The 20111-nt window shown below is 31.7% G+C and overlaps 1 protein-coding gene across 1 annotated transcript; it reads left to right on the plus strand.

Annotated features, from left to right (window-relative positions):
* Window positions 1-16712: 16712 nt before the first annotated feature.
* Window positions 16713-19855, plus strand: LOC124531708 (HEAT repeat-containing protein 3). Its single transcript, XM_047106211.1, has 8 exons — window positions 16713-17011; window positions 17101-17352; window positions 17422-17527; window positions 17607-18125; window positions 18232-18472; window positions 18715-18985; window positions 19271-19570; window positions 19665-19855. Exons 1-8 carry the CDS (start codon window positions 16889-16891, stop codon window positions 19773-19775), a joined length of 1923 nt encoding a protein of 640 aa, XP_046962167.1. The 5' UTR covers window positions 16713-16888; the 3' UTR covers window positions 19776-19855.
* Window positions 19856-20111: the final 256 nt, after the last annotated feature.

A 20111-nucleotide genomic window follows, 5' to 3' on the forward strand; every position in this document is an offset into this window, starting at 1 on the left:
AGGTATCAAATTATTAATTTAATAACAATGTATGATATCTAAATTGTGCTTATATTTTTATTGTAATTTCATACCAAACGTCAAAGAACAGTTGTTTAATCATATATTTTTTTTAAACTTATAATTATAATTGTGTTATTTAGTTAGATTAGATTATCCGCTTAATAAAATAATATTGTCAAGATTTTAGCGTCGTAAACAAAATTGTGTTAACAGAAATCACTTGGGAATGTGCCAATTCCGTATAAAAAGTTTCACCAACTGTTACCAAAACAAAAACGTAATTTCAAGTAGCAAAATACGGCTTCGTTTGTAAAACTAGCTGTGCCGCGCGGTTTTACCCGCATCGAAGTTTACTGGTCCTCCTTCGAGGCACAAGCGTGACGTTATAATAAATTAGTACTCTACTTTACTCTCGTACTAACTTTTTACAGTAAACGGTTCGCTAAATGCAAAAATATTTTTTTCATATTGGAATGGTAGCTCCAAGCCATGAGCTCTTCAACTTTACATATATGACGATAGACGTTAATTACGTATGTTGTTTTATTCCTGGTCAAACGCGAAAACTACTACCCAGAGAGATTAACATGGAATGTACGTACTTTTTCAGCTTAGACATACAACGAGTGTATTTATATGCTTAGTAAATTTCGAATGACAATTTTATGACACAACAAATGCAGTCGAATTTTCATTTATATACTTTTATGTAGGAATTAGGAACTAGTATCCTTGTATAAGTAATTATTATTGTTTAGCTTATTTTATTATTATATGAATTTAACAATATTTTCAATGCTTTATACGCTAAATATTATATTACATTTAAGAATTGTCAATTAATCAACGAACTTCGAACATTCATGTCTTTTCCGAATTTCAAATAACTAGCATATATTTCTAAAGAAATATTTCAAGTAGTACAAAAAAACTAACCTCATGTTCTGAAAAAATAATATATTCTAAATAAATGTATAAAATAAAAAGTCATCAAGTAAGTAATTTTTGTATCCATTGACATTATATTATGTAGGTACATATATGAAATATACGTCAGTATCATTTTCATAACCGTTGCGATAAAGTTGTGTTACGGATTAGCTTTCATACGTTTTATCGAAGCTTCAGTGAATTGGAAATAAAAACTGTTGAGTAATGTTTAAAGGTTACCGAGGAAAAACTTATATGATTGATTATATTGAATTAATTTATTTTTCCGTTTCCGTGCGAGGAAGTCGAAGTCTGATTACGAATTACAATCTTCTTGTGTGTAATGCTTTACAGATTACTTTACGTTATTTTATTTTGGTCAAGAGCAATGTCTTATACATTGCTGTTGGCTTGTTGAATGCACTTAGGTATATGATTATGATCGCAAACACAAGTTATAGCGTCACCTCTGGTATTTAAAATTTTTTTTTTCAAATCTCATCTCAAAAACCTATGTAACAAACTATGCATATTTATTTATCTTTTTTTTGGTAAGAATAATTAAACTGAGCTCGCTTGGATGGAGTTCAACTATATTTGGCAAGGGTGAAGCGCCTCTTAACATAAAAAAATTGCAAAATCCTTCCTCGGTACGAAACATTGAGGACGTTACGAAACGCAAGTCTCCTAAAATTGACAAGTTTACAAATAGTTTAAAGTATACGTGACATTTTATAGGATTAGAAATGTCTTATAGCTAAAGCACTGATATAAAAATGTAAATTATATCGTTAGTGTAATGGCAATAAGGATGCAGATCCCGGGTATAGATCAAAAGTCGGACCGTTAAAATGTTATTCGAATTTTTCGTAAAGAAATCCTCGGTAGCAGAACATAATGTTTGACGGAATATTTTTTACATCTTGTTTTGATATAAAAAGCAGATGTTAAATCTCCGTCGCTCAATGCATACTCAATTACACGCTACACAATGAGTACGCTAAAAGCTCCGTCAAACGATTATTCAGAAAATTGAGAATTGCGTTAATAAACGTTAGCGAGGATCGGATCCTGCCTTTTTCCCACAGGGATGTTACTCGTCGGCATCTGTAAAAGGATTTAAATGATATCAATGGCTCTACGCTACCGCTACTCTTTGTCGGCTAAGCGGCTACAAGCTAGTGACAACTATGTCGATTGTTGCTAATACAAAAAGATTGTCAAACGAGCCGCCGAGCCTGCTATTAGCCGAAATAATAATGTTTAAGCTTTTTTACGGAATAATTTTATAGCTTCCTGAGAACAGAAAGAAAAATGTTTATAGTAATTTGACATCGATTAGCAACGTGCTTACTTACAGTACGACTCAATGTATTGCAATGCTTATTGAAAGCAATATTATTGTATATATTATTTTATTAGGGATTATATATAGATGTTCTATATATTTTTAAATAATTCATTAGACTTTTGAAATAATTAATCAGGAAGACTAAGTTTGAATCAAAACGAACCCTTTTTGTGGATGAATATTTATATCACATAAACCATTATAAAGAAAAAGTTACGTGTACCTATAGTGTATAGATAAGAAGCAAAACTGTTAAAATGTATCCAAAAATAGGGGCGTCGGCTCTCGGCCTGCGCCTGCGGTGATACTTATCTCTGTCTCTTTGATCTTCCCGCTACTACGTCGAGACCGCCTACGCCACATTGTCTCGGCAACGAGCAAAAGGTTTTATTTTATTTGATTACCCCAGAATTAAATTTCAGCTGCCTTGCTTCCTTTACATTGCTAGTATTTATTTACCTCGGGTCCTTAAAGTAAATAATCATATTTCATACGTGTAGTGAAGTTCCTGCATAACTATTTGGAGATTGATTCTTAAACGGATGTCGTTTTTAAAGTATATGATATTATTTTAATAAAATGAAATCGCTATTAAAAGCTGGTTTGTATTTTGTCTGCACGGTCATTTTATTTGTAAAAATAAAGTTGTAACTGAGTGTTTAACTCGCATTAGTGTAAACTTAGCTTTAAGCTACAAAATGCCTACTCGGAGCAGCCAAGCGAGTCGGAAGGTAGATAGCATCGCAGTCAACACGAGCTGCGCTGGCGTGCAACGCGCCTTCAAATTAATTACCTCTATATTTTATCCCTTTGTCGGTTACCGCAACCAAGAGCTGCCAACATCGTTTAAATACAGTTTTCGACTTCCAGTTCGTTATTGGACAGCGATTTAGTGATTTCAACTTTTAATCACAATTTAACTGACATTAGCGTATTTAATACGAAACTTGTTCATTTTAATGAAGATAACTTTTGTAATCATATTTAGAGTTCCTCCAATGTTTGGCTAATGTATTTAAATTAAAATATACTTGGTTATAATACTTATAATATATGGAATTCGTAATATTATGAATTTGTATTTTGAGCACACGGAACACGACAACGTAAATAATAATAATTTTATAAGTATCATTGATTACATTAGGATTCGATATCACTTTCGTTTCGAAAATAATGAAGATCTACTATTTAAGAAACTAAATATCAGAATACAATATAATGTTTATAATAAACTGATAATTTGTGAAAAATGCAACACCATATAAACCACTATTAAAAAAATAATACTTACGGCCTTATTATTAATTTAATACCAATATATTTAAACACAGGTAAAATATTATAATCTGTAATAATATTCCATAATCTTTTTAATTTTAAATGTATTATTTATTATCATTGGACTTTGAGAATGCCAATTATGTTAGTATAAATAATTTATTTAAAAACAAAAATTTATATCCCGCTCCGAAAATTACATACTTACTTTAAAATTATTGTCGTTTCACAGTCTATTTTTAGTTAGTATTTATTTTTTCTACCCAAAAAAAAAACAAAGCATTGTTTCGGAATATTACACGCACATAAATTTCTTTAAAATGTTGTTTCAATGGCAAAATAGTAAAAGTACTTCTACTTTAAATTAATGATCGATTCTTTATAAGGTAAGAATAATATATGAATATTGATGAACAATACTTGCAGAATTAAACATTCGTGTAACCTTTAAACACTTGTTCTATATTCGACTCGACAGTCAACAGCTGTTTATTTTAAATAGCAAAATAACTCAATACCTTATTAATATAGTATAAACATTTCATACTTATTTTTTGTCTTATATTTAAACCTCAGTTAAAAGTTTGCATAAAATATTAAAGTTGAAAAAAGGTTAAACAACTTAATTGTTATCTGTAAATAGTACTATTATTTTTTTTTAATGAATTGACATTTGGACAAATCAAAGTCAGTTTTCGAACTTCGAACAGATACATCTATGACAGCAAGGCCGTTGACGGCCCATACAGCGTTAATCTATTCACTATTATAGTAGCCTAGTCACTTTTGAAAGTGATGTTATTAATTATTATTTATTATCACACTAGTATATTAATGAAAAGCAACATTTCGAAATCGATTTTTTTTTCTGACATGTTGTAATTAATGAAGTAAATTCACCATCTAAAATATCACAATTGTAATTATTTTTATCAATTACTAAAAAATAAGACATTAAATTTCCCGCTGTTTATTGCGCTGTGCTGTTTATTTTATTTGTTTATAAATTGAAGTTGATAATAATTAATTAAAGGATACGTAAAAGACGCAAGAAAAACAAACGCGTATTATGTACATTAAAGTAATTACATGAATGAATGATAAACCTATGAGCAAAACATGATGATAAAAAGTCGAATAGACATCTCACATAGATAAGCAGTAGGTATTTTCATAGCGTTCTCATCTTCTATTTAGAATATATATATACATGTTTATGATAATAAAGGTTATAAAGATATGTATACTCAGATTAACAAAAAAAAAACGGCGTCCAAAATTGACTATTTGAAGGCATGCCCTGCGGAGGCGGCGGCTTTCAAAGGCCCGTCACGATCAAAGAGGCCGCCATCGAATAGCCGCGGCTTTGATCACACCGCTCGAAGTGCAAATTATGTTGTAAAGACAGTGAGTGCCGCGCCCGCCAAGCCGTGCGCTGGTAATTAATTCAATCCATTGTGCTGGGCTTGAATTGATATGTCCGTACCTAGCGGTTAACCATTAATCTGTGCACACGGCAGTACACTTGAGGGAAATTGCAACGTACGTTATTTCTTTCATTTCTAAACCCCGACTGCTACCTACTTATTGTTAGACGCAGACAATTGCAATGATCAGTGACATGTTAGCAATCTATGTACATAATGTGTGTATCAATACGATACTTTGGTGTTTTATTATCAGAAACTGTATTATAGTTTCTTTTGTAATCACTATAAACCTAAAATAGTATAAAATTGCTTGAAACATATAACAAAGCATTCTAAAAATAGTCATGACATTATAATGAAATATGTCACGAAATAGAGTTGTATATAAAACCAAATCAATGAAAGTGTACTATTTGAAGTCGACTATTTCTGTATCCGTTATGAAATAAGATGTAGCGTGTTATGTTTGTTTTGATTCTACGGAGGCAAAATCGACTCTACATTATGTCTGCCGCTTAAACAAACATTATCTTTTACATCTTAAACATAATCTAAAAGTTTTGTTAAAAGTAAGTCATACATCAATTCCTAATACATAATCGTTAGTGTTTTATTTATAGTTGATTAAAAACTATTGATTAAAAACTTTACACCGTCTTATGATCTTATCCGTTTAGAAGTAAATCTAATAATTACAAACAGTGTTCTTCTACGTTCCTTATTTAAATACGATAGAAATTTGTTTATTTTTTACTATAAGGGATGTATAAGTAGGCATAAAGCTTTCGGCCTTGAGCTCTTCATTTTTTTAGTAGAAACAAACATTATGTTAATTTGGCCATATAAACCAATAATAATAAATATGACTAATAATGCCAATAACAGAGTTTAAGTACTTTTGATCTTGAAACGAATATGTGTGTCTATGTAATCAGTTCCGAAATTTTCGAAATAAGCCAAATGTCTATAAAATAAATCATCAATATTCTCCAAGAAAAGACATTACAAAGACTTTATTGTGTTTAAATAATTATATACCTTTTGCTTTATCTATAAAATATTAGTAAACATCACTTTTAAAACTATTCTCAAGCTCAGGTTATTAACGACTCACGATTTGGGGATTAAAATTTGAAAGTCGAAATAATAGGTTTTTTAAGCTGCTTAGTTCAGCTCTGTCAAATTATGCGGAAGGAATACATTTCGAAGAACGCTAGGATATTTCGTTCGAGCAATTTACGGCCATTATACGTTGGTCGTTTGTAAACAATAACCGGTTCAAAGATGGTAAGTTTTCTTTGAGCGTATTTTGCGCGCGCCGACGCCGATCGGACGGGTCGAGTCAAGGGAACGAATCGAACCGTAGTTACCGTATATATTGTTGTGTAGATGTGGGGAAGGGGTGAGGGGCGCGGGACGATCGAGAATCGAGAGCCGCGTGCGTCGACCCTCGCGGGTTTGCTCTTTGATCTCGCCGCGCACGTCGTCGACGATGCCGCAAAGGTCCGAAGAGCGAAGATCCCGCTCTCCAGTTACCATGCACACCTGCCGCTTTTTAGTGTACCGAAAATGTAGAAAATGATGCGCCACAGATTTACTGGCGATTGTCGATCATTATAGATTTAACAAAGCTCTAACTGTAATCCTTTTATTCAACTTTCAATATTTTATTTATTCATAGCTGGAACTCATAAGCATTGTAATTTTAAAGTGGATGTAAAACATCTTAATTGATTAAATGAATAATTATACTAATTTATGTTAAAATATAGTCATATAAATAATAAAAATATACTTAAGTTTCATATAAATAATAAGCTTGCTCACATTAAAATTATTTTAGTTTGATGTTAACATTACGTTTCGTTGAATTTATTCAAAGATGTTAAGTATAAATAAAAACATGAGACGAGAGACAAGACATCGTATTTGAGTGTTACTCGGAAGCGCTATTTCCGACATTCTAGGAACTTGCAGTTTACATTTAGATGCGATTATGTGACAGACAAAACATCAACATTTCAGTTGTTATCATTATAATTGTAATGTAAATATGCAGTATAAACTATAACTACTTTCATTTTGAACTTTGTCTCGCCGTAGCTATAATCAATTTTAATGTGTAATATCAAATCACTAGTAGTTAACCAGTGATTTTTAACGATCGGTATCCAAGGAGCTGTTTCCGAATAGGGTTCGTTAACGAGCTAGTAGAAGTCGAGGCCTGGCCGCCTTCCATATTCAAATTACTGGTTTGAATTTGTACCGAACAGCGCGCCGGACCGCAACACTGCGGGAGTTTGTTCAATCTCGAGGAGGCCACTTTCTAGGAAATTTCTAAATTCTAGAGCGCATTGCTTGTTAGGACTTGTTTTGATTTTTTACCAATACTATTCTCTCTTGCAATATAATTGTTGGCAAAAGCATGTCAGATCGAAATTAAATGTAATTTTCAGTACATGAGAGTCGAGATGGCCCAGTGGTTAGAACGCGTGCATTTTAACCGATGATTGCGGGTTCAAACCCAGGCGAGCACCGCTGTTTCATGTGCTTAATTTGTCTTTATAATTCATCTCGTGCTCTGCGGTGAAGGAAAACATCGTGAGGAAACCTGCATGTGACAAATTTCATAGAAATTCTGCCACATGTGTATTCCACCTACCCGCATTGGAACAGCGTGGTGGAATATGTTCCAAAAACCTTCTCCTCAAAGGGAGAGGAGGCCTTTAGCCCAGCAGTGGGAATTTACAGGCTGTTGTTGTTGTTTGTTGTTGTTCAGTACATATATTTGAAAAACAAAACGCAAACCTGTACATTAACGCCAATATTTGTATTTGCATTTTGCAACCATTATCAGCATTAAAGATTGTTTGCCTGTAAGTTGTAAGGAGATAATGTCTGAAAAAGTAGGTCCACACAAATTGCTGTAATCAAAATTTAAATCAATTCACTAAGCCACATAATCTATTGCAAAATATAAGTAAGATTCATTCAATACAAATCATGAAATAAATCAATGACAACCGAAAACGACATTCCAATCAATTCTTAACAATTGCAGCAATATGTAGGTAGTAGGTACGTATAGATTTTCTGTTAATTTCCGCAAACAAATTGGGGGAGCGACGTCGAGGGAGCTCGATCAAACGCGGGGAATGGCTTCGAAAATCGAAATTGATTTATTTAGCAGACTGCTTTCATTACCCCGAATACGGTGCCTTTGGAGCGGGTTCGTACAGTTCCTACACCGTTTAATGTGGTCCATATTTTTTATCTATGTATACTTAATTTTAAACAACCTTTTTTAGTTTACAAAAATTCAACTTTATGTACTCGTAAACTGTCTAATTTCAGTGTGCCGTAAATGTTTGCTTTAGCAAAGCTACCCCTGGTGTTACACAGTCGACTTAAGAGCCGGATCTCTTTATTTATTTTGTTTTCTTTCTCATGACAAGAGCGCCGCTACGCTATCGCATTTTATCTATCAACTTGTGTAAATAAACCCGGAATCATTGCCCTAATGTAAATAAAGGAAGAAATATTATCAGCCAAAAGTAAACTTTGAAAGAATTATCGCAGTTAAAAATAGGAGAAAGAATATTATTGTTTCCGATTCCTTACAAATTATTGCGTTGCTTATCTAATGAAGTTTATATAAAGGTTTTTTTATTAATGAAATAAAACTTTACAATACTTTAACATCGCCAGATAAAAAAATTAACATAAGGGTTGCCAAAGGAAACAAACAAAAGAATGACATCCGACGGGTTTATTTGGACGGATATACATACCACTGCTTTAGGGCGACTATATGGCGCCATAGGGTGGGAAACAAACCCTTAGCGAGTAATTGTATTTACCTAACTTTTCCATTAAGCCACATAATTAGAGCGACGAGGGTTACATATTACTGTCGCAAACTTTACTCATGCTCAGAGTAAATATTACCTATTGCGAAAATAAATTATTTATGCATTTACTAAGTACGAATGCATTGGATTTATTTGGTAAATATAAAGTTCAATACATCGACTAAGTGCGAATATACATACTGACATAGAAGCATGTAGGATAGTTAAATATATTATATACACACAATATTGTAAAATACACATAATTGAGAATCTATAAACAGATATTCCCATAATCTCAATTACAATAACATCTAACAGGAAGTATAACAAGTCACTGGGATAATAGAATGTGACATATGGACGGATAAACATACACACTCATCGAAATCTCATTATTTTTACCTGTAGGTACGGAATCCTAAAAAAGAGTCCTCAACAAAAGGTTGAGATTAAGCCACGGAAGTATGCTTCAGTCCCATTCATTGCGAAATTGGAGCGCTATTGAGAAGACTCGCTTGATTTTCGATTCAATCGATCACATTCGAATGAAATAAAAAATGATGTTTTTTTAAATATTGTTTTGACAACTCGAGGAGAGAGGATTTAACATGATTCCGTCGAAAATCTCATCCTGTTCTTTAACTTTATTAGCGCCGACAGCGAACCCAATCGCGTCCGGTTGTATGCACTATAATCAGTTCTGTCTAAATATTGACCTTTTTTTTAATATCCTTTCCATTATTTTGAACGGAAGAGGTGGATTACTTTCGATGTAATCAATACGCACACCCCTTTATATTGCACATCAATGTTTAACGTCGGTAAAGCCATACTAATTTAATTGACGCACAGTTACCCATGTACCTGAAAAACAAAATACATTAAACTACTTTTAGTAGGTACAACAAATAAACATTGTCAAAGAAAAGTTAGAAAAAAGTTATAAAAGTAGATAACAGTCAGTTTTAATTAGATTTTTCCATTAAGTCAATTTTTTAAGCAAAAAATGAAATGTTTTAGTTTTACCTAAGATCTTATTTTTTATAATGTTATAGTACTGTTATCGTACATTCGTTACAAAACTTCTTAAATTATAACGCCATGTATCTACTTAATAGTTTTAGCACAATTAAACAAAGTTGCTAAATATGAAATAATTTGACAGATTTATTTAAAAGTGCAGTGTTTAAAACATTACAGTGAAATGATTGGATTAAAAAGTTTTACAATTTTAATGCGTACCGTTGAATGTTGAACACTGTACCTGCACTTATTTGTCATTACAGTGTAGTACAATAATGCTTTGCTTTTTTATAGACTAAGTGCATTTGTTCTGGAATTCGAAAACCCTCCCCACAAATTGTAACCGGCGGTGTATTGTCAAATGAAACGAGACGAGAGAGTCCGACGATAATGGAATTTCTGGGAACAACCCTTGTGCTTGTGGGGTTTGCCGTGGTGTTTGAGGGGTGCGGTGCGAGGGACGGGGAGGTCGGTCCATCCATCACTCCGCGGGGGTGCAATTAGACGAAGTATATGTGCTGACACGCCGTGCCGCCGACGCGCATACGGCACGTCCATCTCTTAATGCGTTTATGCCACTAATGAAAATGCTGAGACTTGAGAGTATGAATACTTAATGTTCATCATAAACTATGCCTTTTATTGTTACCGCTTTGTATAATTTTTTGCTTAATAGTAATGCAATCGTATGTACCTATTGTTTTCGTTTTCAGATATATGTGAAATTGTGAATCCATACGCTTTCTACATTTGTGTCGAAAATACAGTTAGGTAACTAATAGATACGTAGATTTATTCGATTTTGTTATTCATTCATTGCATGTCATCGCTAATTTGTTTTGAGACACGGAACGAATATTGATTAAATTTTAATAGAATATATAATCTACTTATACTTACTTGAATTCTTATTAAATTTGAATGGAAGATGATGTCAATCTATCGAGTGTGAGTAGGGACCGCAATTCATGCGGCGGTGCGGTAGCCACCGCCGATTATTATCCGTCGATAAGACACAAAAACAACTTTTTGATTTATGAAGAAAGCTCGAGAGGCGGCTACTGGGCGCCGCGCCGCCACGCCGCACCCCAGTTGCACTTAGTGACGTCATTATGCATTCCTTATATTTCGGCCCGTGATATTGATTAACTTATTTGGGTATAGAATGAAATTAACTACAATCTTATACCTAAGAACCTTGTACCTATTACCAAATACATCTAGAACTATTTACACTCACACATAAGCACATATACATACATATACGGATTACGCCGATGTTTTATTTTAACGGTTGCCTTCATTCAATAGATTTTATTTTTTGGTTTCATTTTTTTTAACAAATTTTGTTTGATTACTACAGCATTTTAATAGTATTAAAATTTCTCGGGTACGATGTCGTTTCATTAATTCCATATCATACGTATTTAATTCCGAAACAATTGACAATAAAATATAGAAAATAAATTAGAATTTATAGATAATTAATACTCTACTAAATAAGTATACCGTTTTTAATTCAACGTATTTATTTAAAAATCAAAATATTTATTTATTCAAGTAGGCTTTTACAAGCACTTTTAAATCGTCATTTAACAATTAAGCAGTTACCACAGCTTCGGAAAGTAGATTCTACCAAGAAGAACGGGCAAGAAACTCAGTAGTTACTCTTTTTCAACATTTAAAAAATACAGTCATGTTAAATATATATATGTAATATATCTTGCCTGGAAGTCAACAGGCATTAACTCCACGTTTTTTTTTATCATCTAAAACATCTTGTATCGAATAATATGCCTTTTTGGCAATGTTTTTTTTTCAAACGATTTGAATTTACGAAACGGCAAAGTTAAAAAAGTCTGTGGAATTTTATTACAGAAACGGATACCTTGCCCCGAGGTGGATTTATTGACTTTGTGAAGTCGGAAACTTGGCGATATAAGCTTATCCTTACTTCTTGTGCACATACAAGTGCACTAGTGAGTACTTACGAAACTAGATTATGTGGTAAAACTAGGTCTTTGATGGTTGAATTCCAACGTTGAAATAAAATCGCAATAACAGAAAAATTAGGCATTAAAGACATTTCTAAATTACTTTTCTATGAAGTGTTTTTATATTTCCGATTTTATAATTTTAATGATGAAATTTAGTTAGATTTGCAAATAATAATTAATTATGATCATCATGATGGCAGACTCATTCTGTTAAAGAAATGGATGCTAAATAAATAATTGAATCTTATTCATTTCATATTAGAGGTACTTCAACCGTAGCAATTTAAATCCGAAACGTCACTGTACCTAAGCTACGTAAAAAAGATTATAACCAAGAAGTTGAGTTTTGAAACATGATTATGTAAATGAGGCAAGCGGACGTCGCCGCTCAAAGGCGCCGCGCTGATCCCTTCACTTTGCTCGAATATGTAGAGATACCAACTTTCTGTACTAAATACCTATAACATATCTATGTTTTATGTTAGAAATATATAATTTAGGAATTTAAAAGGTCATATAAAATTTAATTTAATTAATACTTATTTGTTTTACAGATGGATTAATTTACTATATAATTTAAACTTATTTTATGTATACGGAATATATCAAGTAACTATGTCGTAATATATAGTGCACAGGGACCTTAACAATAAAATATACATAGTTTATTACTAAAACTAGATTTAACAGGTCTCAAACATATCTGGCGTTATCTCTAAATAGTATAATAAACTAACTTTCTTTTATTTTGTTTGGTTTAGCATGTAATTGTATTGTAAACCAGTTTCATTCAATCATTTGAGCTCAAGAATTCAGACACATTTGGGCTGGTCCCAAAATACAGAAATACGTATTATATGCTACGGTCTGATTTTTAAAATATGTCACCATAAATAGTTACTAAAAATATTTTCCAAATATAGCAAATTAATGTACTAACTACAAAACTGCTAAATATTTTCCGATATTTATTTGGTCGGATATAGGATATCAATCAAGAAGGATCGACGGATATACGGCCGAACATTGTCTTGCAACGTTTCGTTGATGTACTGAAAGGATATTATTATTGTATCTGGTGTGAATAAATGCTGCAATAATTATTTTCATTCGTATCATACACATTGCAATAATTGTAAGTTAAAAGCATAAGTGTAGGTAAAGTAGCGGGAATGTTCGCTGGTACTAGCTGTCATTATTACACATTCGTTATTGGGGCTTAACTACAAACATGCTGGTGATACAAATGAAGCAAATTTAATAGAAGTTCCAGCTATAGCACCGACTCAAGCAGTATAAGGTGGAAATCCACTTTTTATGTCGTCGAACGCCCGTTGGAACCAAAACAGGCTTTATCGCTGTATTTGGCACACGATGATTTGAAACACGATTAGTTGTGTTTGATGGAGCAGTAAATAAGCTCGGTAGGCCATTGATAGAAACGCATACTTTTACTATAACGTTGCTGTTTCGTATTTCGTTATATTACAAAAAATCCTTCTGTTCTGCATTATGAAGTATTTAGGTAATAAAAAAAGAATCAATCCTGACTTTCTGCAATACAGTTAAGAAAAGCCGAATAGCCAGAGCGAGAGTTATAATCCCATCAAAAACATAAATGTAAAATGAGAGCCAAGTTCAGTATTATGAAATATACCTTGGTTATTGACTTTAACGACATAAGAAGTGAGATCTAAATGGGTGCCAAGTTCGATTTTTCTTCCTGAAATTCATTTAATACTAGATAAAATAACATTTCTCTTTATAACTTAGAATAATGTATTGTAGACTAAGTTCTGACTTGGCTTGTTCTTAAATGTTTATGAATACGAATTATATTTTTAGTTTATACTAACAAATTATAGCTTAGAACATCTAAGAATAATTGAGGACAACTCCGTATTGCTTAGTAAGTATTATTTATTTATTTATTTATTTATTAACGCACATTGAGAGCTGCTATCATCCAGTCATAACAAAACATGAATCTTAACCAAGTATTGCGTATCCAGACAAGTACCATTGTTTTTTTTTGTTTTTATGAATTCAGTGTAGTACTTGTGTGCTTGTGTGTAGTAATTTGTGTTTATAATTCATCTCGTGCGCGGCGGTGAAGGAAAACATTGTGAGGAAACCTGCATGTGTTTAATTTCATCTAGAAATTCTGCCACATGTGCATTCCACCAAATCGCATTGGAACCCTCTCCTTGATGGGAGAGAAGGCCTTAGCCCAGCTGTGGGAAATTTACCAGGCTGTTACATTACTTTACTTGTGTGCTTATATTTGTAACAAGGTTAGCACTTGCGAAGGTTATAATATAATTCGTATATGAGAACTAGCCCAGTCAGAACTCAGTCTACAATACATTATCGAAGTCTACAATATATACCGAACTCGTATTTGCTACTTACTGACATTCTGTATACTGAGACATATATAAAAACATTATGTTATGAGCGCCTGATAAAAAAATCTGCCTTTTAGATACCCAGTATAACAAATTTGCTTTTATATAATTATTTTCGATTAAAGTTAAACAATTATAATACCAACTGAAACTGTTTAAGAGTTTTTTTAAACTAAATATACAAATGAAATACCAGTTTCTTATTAAAATAAACAGTGATATTATCTAATAACAACCAATTTTAACGCTTGACTTGCTAGAAATAAAGGTACCTTTCCACTAGCACTTAATCGTGGAACATGATACTATTAAAATACGCAATTCAATTCATCATAATCAGTAAATGTGAATAATTTTACCCTATTTCTTATAGATTACCTTGTTCCTGTAAAAATTAAAAAAGCAAAATCCATTCTATATTAGATGAACCTGCGGCTTTGGATGCTGTATAGAGATTTAAAGTTATCTCTACACTGCCGTCCTAATTGAGACAACCGTAACTGCACAAAACATGATTTCGAGATAATGGCGCTTAAAGTTTTTTACCGAAAATTTGGTGTCACAACTGTAGTTTAAGAAAAAATGAATATTTTTGATTCAATTAGATAGTAATGACCCTGCCCTTTAAATTAGTATTAATTATTTTGAGATATAATCTTTTGTTTATTTTTTTAGCAAATAATTTTTATGTGTAGTTAATTTTAATTTTATAATGTTCAATTCCTAAGCTTATGTGGCGTATGTGTCGAGGTTACGGTTCTTATATCTAGGAATTGCTGTTACGGTGCTTAACAAATAAACATTTCTAAATATTTACTAGTCACATAAGCGGTAACTTTACTCTTAATTACCAATCAGTAGTAGAAAAAAATATTCAAAAATAAATAAAAAAACTTTAACAAGTTTTCTTTAAGACTAAACATAAATAAAAAACATAAATTTTAGTTTTTAAGGTGGTGTTAGTCACATATTTTTGGCGTCTTCTTTATTGTATTGTTGTATTTGTCTTTTAACTTTTAGTATTATGATTTTTATTCTGTGCTTTCTAATTCTAGTGTCTTTCTCTTGGTTTCGTATTTCAACTCAACGCCTAAATATTTTTTCATATAATGTTTTCCTAAATGTTTTTTGTAAAATAAATAAGGACCCCTTTATTATGTAAGTGAATATTTTGTGTTATTTTCCACATTGTTTTTAAAATCAGATTAGCATAATGTGGAAATATTTTCTACACTAAAACATTTTTTTTATTTTTCCTGTATCTTTTGTGTAAGAATTAAGATAATATTAAGCTTAGTCGTTAAAGTATTTGGTCATATCGGTCTTGGGACGCCATTTGACGGCAACAAAAATATAATATTTTTATAACAGTAAAACATTTGAAACGAATGTTAATAATGTGCATAACACCAAAACATAAATTATTTTATACAATACTTACTTTAAAATACTTATAGCCTTATTATTACACTACTTACACTATGACAAACAAATCAAATTTGGCTATATTTACCTTTCTTGCGAACTAAAATACCATCATATTAAGCAATTACCTCCAAAATACAACAAAATAAAACAAATCCAATAAAAATATCTTCTGAATATCCATAGAATTAAGCTAATCTAGATAACAAACGTTATGTTTTCTCGTGCCCCTCACGTTCAAATAATGCACGCACAACCCACAAAATCTGACGATGCACCGACCGCTAAGCAGATATGTAACTGGGATGAGTTACATATCTGCTAATAATATTAATACAAAATATAACAGACGTATAACCGCGTTTACGGTTGTTATATGTAGTAATATTATAAAGAAAAGATATCAAATAGGTTATCGCACAATACATTTGAAAACGGTAAGATCCAATATCCTAGTTTTCAGTAGTAAATAAGTCCAATAATTATTACCATTACTAGGCAAAAGGACCGTAAATTGTTTGTTACTGTTTTTATGTTTAGTATTAGCCTGGCACAATTAATGAACATAGTTTAGATATCAGCGGTATATCAAGCTCATTCAAACATTTTAAGCATAACGAACGTAGGCGATCTTATGGTCTTTAAATTTAGGAACAAACATAAAAATATGTAATTACGGCGCTTATGATAGTAAGTATAGTAAGTTTTATCAAAAACATCACTAAGAAGAGATTGTAGATCTCAACACGCTGATTCCGAATCAATTATTAACTCATTTTTCATAAAAATTAGTTAGTTACGGTCATCTTAGTTAGGAGGGCAGTACACCTTAGCCAACAAAAGGATCTACCAAATTTCTATGTTTTATATGTGAGTAGGGATTACAGAGCAAGACTAGGACTAACATTGTCTCTTGAGATAAACTTTAACACCCGATCAGAAAAATATTTTGCAACTTTATAATATGCAGTGTTGGACACTCAGAAAGTAATCAATTTTTATTTTATTGTTTATAGTGCTTACTGATAATTTTGTACATAACTTGAAAAGGGAACGCAATTAATATGAATGCCCTTGTCACTGTCATAATTGTGGCACTGACGTCTGTCTACATCATAACAGCGTGTGATCTCACACTTTCTAGGTTATAAGAAGTTGTTTTCATACATTATATTCAATATTAAATATGGGCAAAATAAGGAAACGAAAAGCAAATAAGGGTGATATTATTGAATCTACTCCTGACGATGAAGAACTGCCAGTTGGTTCTAAAGAAAATGCAATTCAAACAATGATAGATCAAATTCAGGTTAGCGGTATTCATTATTATTTTCAACAATTAGAAGTATTCAATGATTGCTTTAATTAAATATATATTATAATTCTTGATGGTTCTAGACCGCTAATGTGGAAGAGAAGTATTGCGGTCTCCAAACGTTTGCAATGCTGATAGAAAGCCCGGGTAGCTTACAACAAATGATCGATCGAGGAATTGTGAAGATAGTCGCTCCACTTCTGTTCGACCAAGCTTCGTCAATAAGGAATGCCGCTGCTGGTTCTCTGAGAAACATGTCTACTGTAAGCCTGGACATGTGTGATCTTTTAATGGAGCATGATGTTATGACACCTTTGATTTGTTATTTTCACGAGGTAATGACACAAATTTTTTTTATTTCTAATTTTAAGTTTCCATTTTATAAAATTAACATTATTTTATAGTACGCAGAAACTTGGAGTCCTGATGTTAATTCTAAAACTAAAGATGAAGACACGGATACAATGATCCAATGCACAAACCTCTTGTTAAATTTATGTGAAAGTTCAGGTATGAATTGTAAAAATATTTTTAGTACATTTACAAAAATTGTGATGTGCCCCTACTATTGTTAATGTTGATTTTTCAGGTTTAGCTGTTAATTATGTGGGAAATTCACGACTTCTAGATATATTCCCGAGATATTTGGATATATCCACTTTTGGAAAAGAAATTGTTATTGATATCCTGCAGTGTTTGTTTGTAATAGTGGAGGACAACCCATTAGCTAAAGAAAAAGTTAAATTATCTTCAGAAAGACAATTGACAGAATTATTATTATTGGAAGACAGTGATCCTACAACTTTATTCATAAAGACACTTGCTGGAGGCGTAATCATAACTGTAGGCGGAAACAACATTGATGCTCTTCCCATTGATGTTATGAATCAAATCTTTGCAGTTTTAGCAAAAACATTATCAGTAGATCATCGAGTAGCCTGCAATCAACTGTCAAGTAGTGTGCCCCTAGGTGATGCAGCTGGAAAAGTGGAAGCTCTTAAAGGGAAAGAAGCTCTACAATTACAGAATCAAATCAAATCTGTTACACATATTTTGGAGAGCCAGAAGTATGCTATTGAAATAATTGCAAATATTTGCTCCTGTGAAGGTAGGGTATTGTCCAAAATATACTATATTTTATACTAACTTTAATTACATATAACCATTATATATACATTTTATATTTTTATAATTTGCTCAACTACTGTTACTAGGAGAGGCTGTTGGTTCTACAGAAGGACCTGACTCATCAGATAGTGACGACGAAACAGCCGATGATGTCTCTAGCAATGGCGAAGAAAGCTTACTCTATGAAGATGTGATACCCGCTGTTATATTAGAAGCCTTAATTTCTATAGATATATTAAATAAAGTATGGACTCGTACACAGTTGCCTCCAGAAAATGTGCTCATGATTTTGAATGAATATGAAGATACACAGTTAGTTCATAAAAAGTAAGAATATTATAAAAATTTAACAATACTTAAGATATATCTATATCTGTTTAATGATGAACTTTGCATAAAAGTTTTTGGTTTGCATATTCATCAGAATATAATTTCATTTTTGTTTTATTAAGCCATCTTTATTCTTAATAATAATACTCATCTGCTAAAAAAATTCTTAGCATAAGCATCACTCAGACTAATCCAAGTTAACAGATGTATACTGAATGAAGGTATTTTTATATTTCCAGAATACACAGTCTACAAGTACGAGCACTTCTATGCATGAACAATTTATTATTAGGCTTACCAACCGATTATTTGGGTGGCATAAATGGTATATATAGATTTTGGGTTGAAGCAGGAAAACTTGCTTTTAAACAGAATTCAAAAAATTTAGACTTGTTGGAAGCTGCAACAGCTGCTATGAGAGCAGCTTTGAATAAAATAACAAATATAAATAGAAACAAACCAGCTAGTGAAAGCAATTTATTTAGTGATCTAGCCTTATCAGACATTGAGGTAAGTTGTGCAAACAGAATTTAATATATACTACTTTTTGACTTATGTCTTTTTCCCTTTAGAGGGGAAGGTTTATATTTCCTTATTTCACAACATAGCTTTGGTTAAACATGGAGATTTTCATCCTATATTTGTTGGATTTCTTTAAATGTTTTTATTCTCTGCCAGGGACGAGATATACTTTTAACATGTTCTAGTTAATGGACCCATTTTTAATTTTGTTTGAATGCTTAATGCTTTCATAATCTTTCATTAGGGTTTTCATGATAACAATTTGTTTTTCAGATAATGTTAACAGGAATAAAAGAATGCCAAGTGCCTGCGATTCGGGCTAATCTCTTTCGAATGATTGGAATATTGGCTTTGTTACTAATAAATAATTTAAATGAAACCACTTCTGAAGTTATATGCTGCATCACTGAATTTATATTAGAGCAAGCTCACAAAGAAAATGAAGTATGGGTACTAGCAGAAGCAATCGATACATTGGTCGACATGTATGCAGAAGACGAAACTGATCAGCTAGCCGCTAAAGTTCAATTAGTTGATAAATTGGCAGTTTTAGCCCCTTTATTAAAAAATAAGGTATGTCATTTGTGAATATAAAAACTTTGGGTGTAATTGTATTCTGAAACTTATAAATTTAAATTAATCAATAATTTAATTATGCATGTTTCAGACAAGACAACAGAAAAATCTACCGAAAGATTACAAGGCCTTAGTGAAAACTGCAAACTCAAACTTACCAAGATTTATTAAGTATAAGAAATCGAGAGTTAGTATGTTGTAAGCCATGGAATCCTAATTTATATTAATCATAGTTAATCTATGCATACTGTTTATATTTTTATTAAAGTTACAATTTATTGACAATTTTTTTATTTTCATTAAATAAAATTCGTTTATCTAAAATAATAATTTAATAGTCAACATTTTTAACAATATAGCTATCCCAATTTTAAAATCTATATTTTAAAATAAAAAAACTAGTACATCACATATTGTTTTTCTTAATGAATATAAATGAATTATGAAAAATAAATATTTTATTGTTTATTATATTTTATTCACTTTTGAGGTAAATAATTTGCTAGCATGTTGTTTACATCTGTTTGAACTAATATTT

This window comes from Vanessa cardui, chromosome 1 (genome assembly GCF_905220365.1).
Source record: "Vanessa cardui chromosome 1, ilVanCard2.1, whole genome shotgun sequence".
Taxonomy (NCBI): domain Eukaryota; kingdom Metazoa; phylum Arthropoda; class Insecta; order Lepidoptera; family Nymphalidae; genus Vanessa; species Vanessa cardui.

What these genes read in the sequence shown, in the direction of transcription:
- LOC124531708 (XM_047106211.1), top strand. Translation starts at nt 16,889, where the DNA reads ATGGGCAAAATAAGGAAACGAAAAGCAAATAAGGGTGATATTATTGAA. An exon ending in AAATATTTGCTCCTGTGAAG is followed by an intron (nt 18,126 to 18,231) that starts GTAGGGTATTGT and finishes TACTGTTACTAG; the next exon opens with GAGAGGCTGTTGGTTCTACA. An exon ending in CCCCTTTATTAAAAAATAAG is followed by an intron (nt 19,571 to 19,664) that starts GTATGTCATTTG and finishes TGCATGTTTCAG; the next exon opens with ACAAGACAACAGAAAAATCT.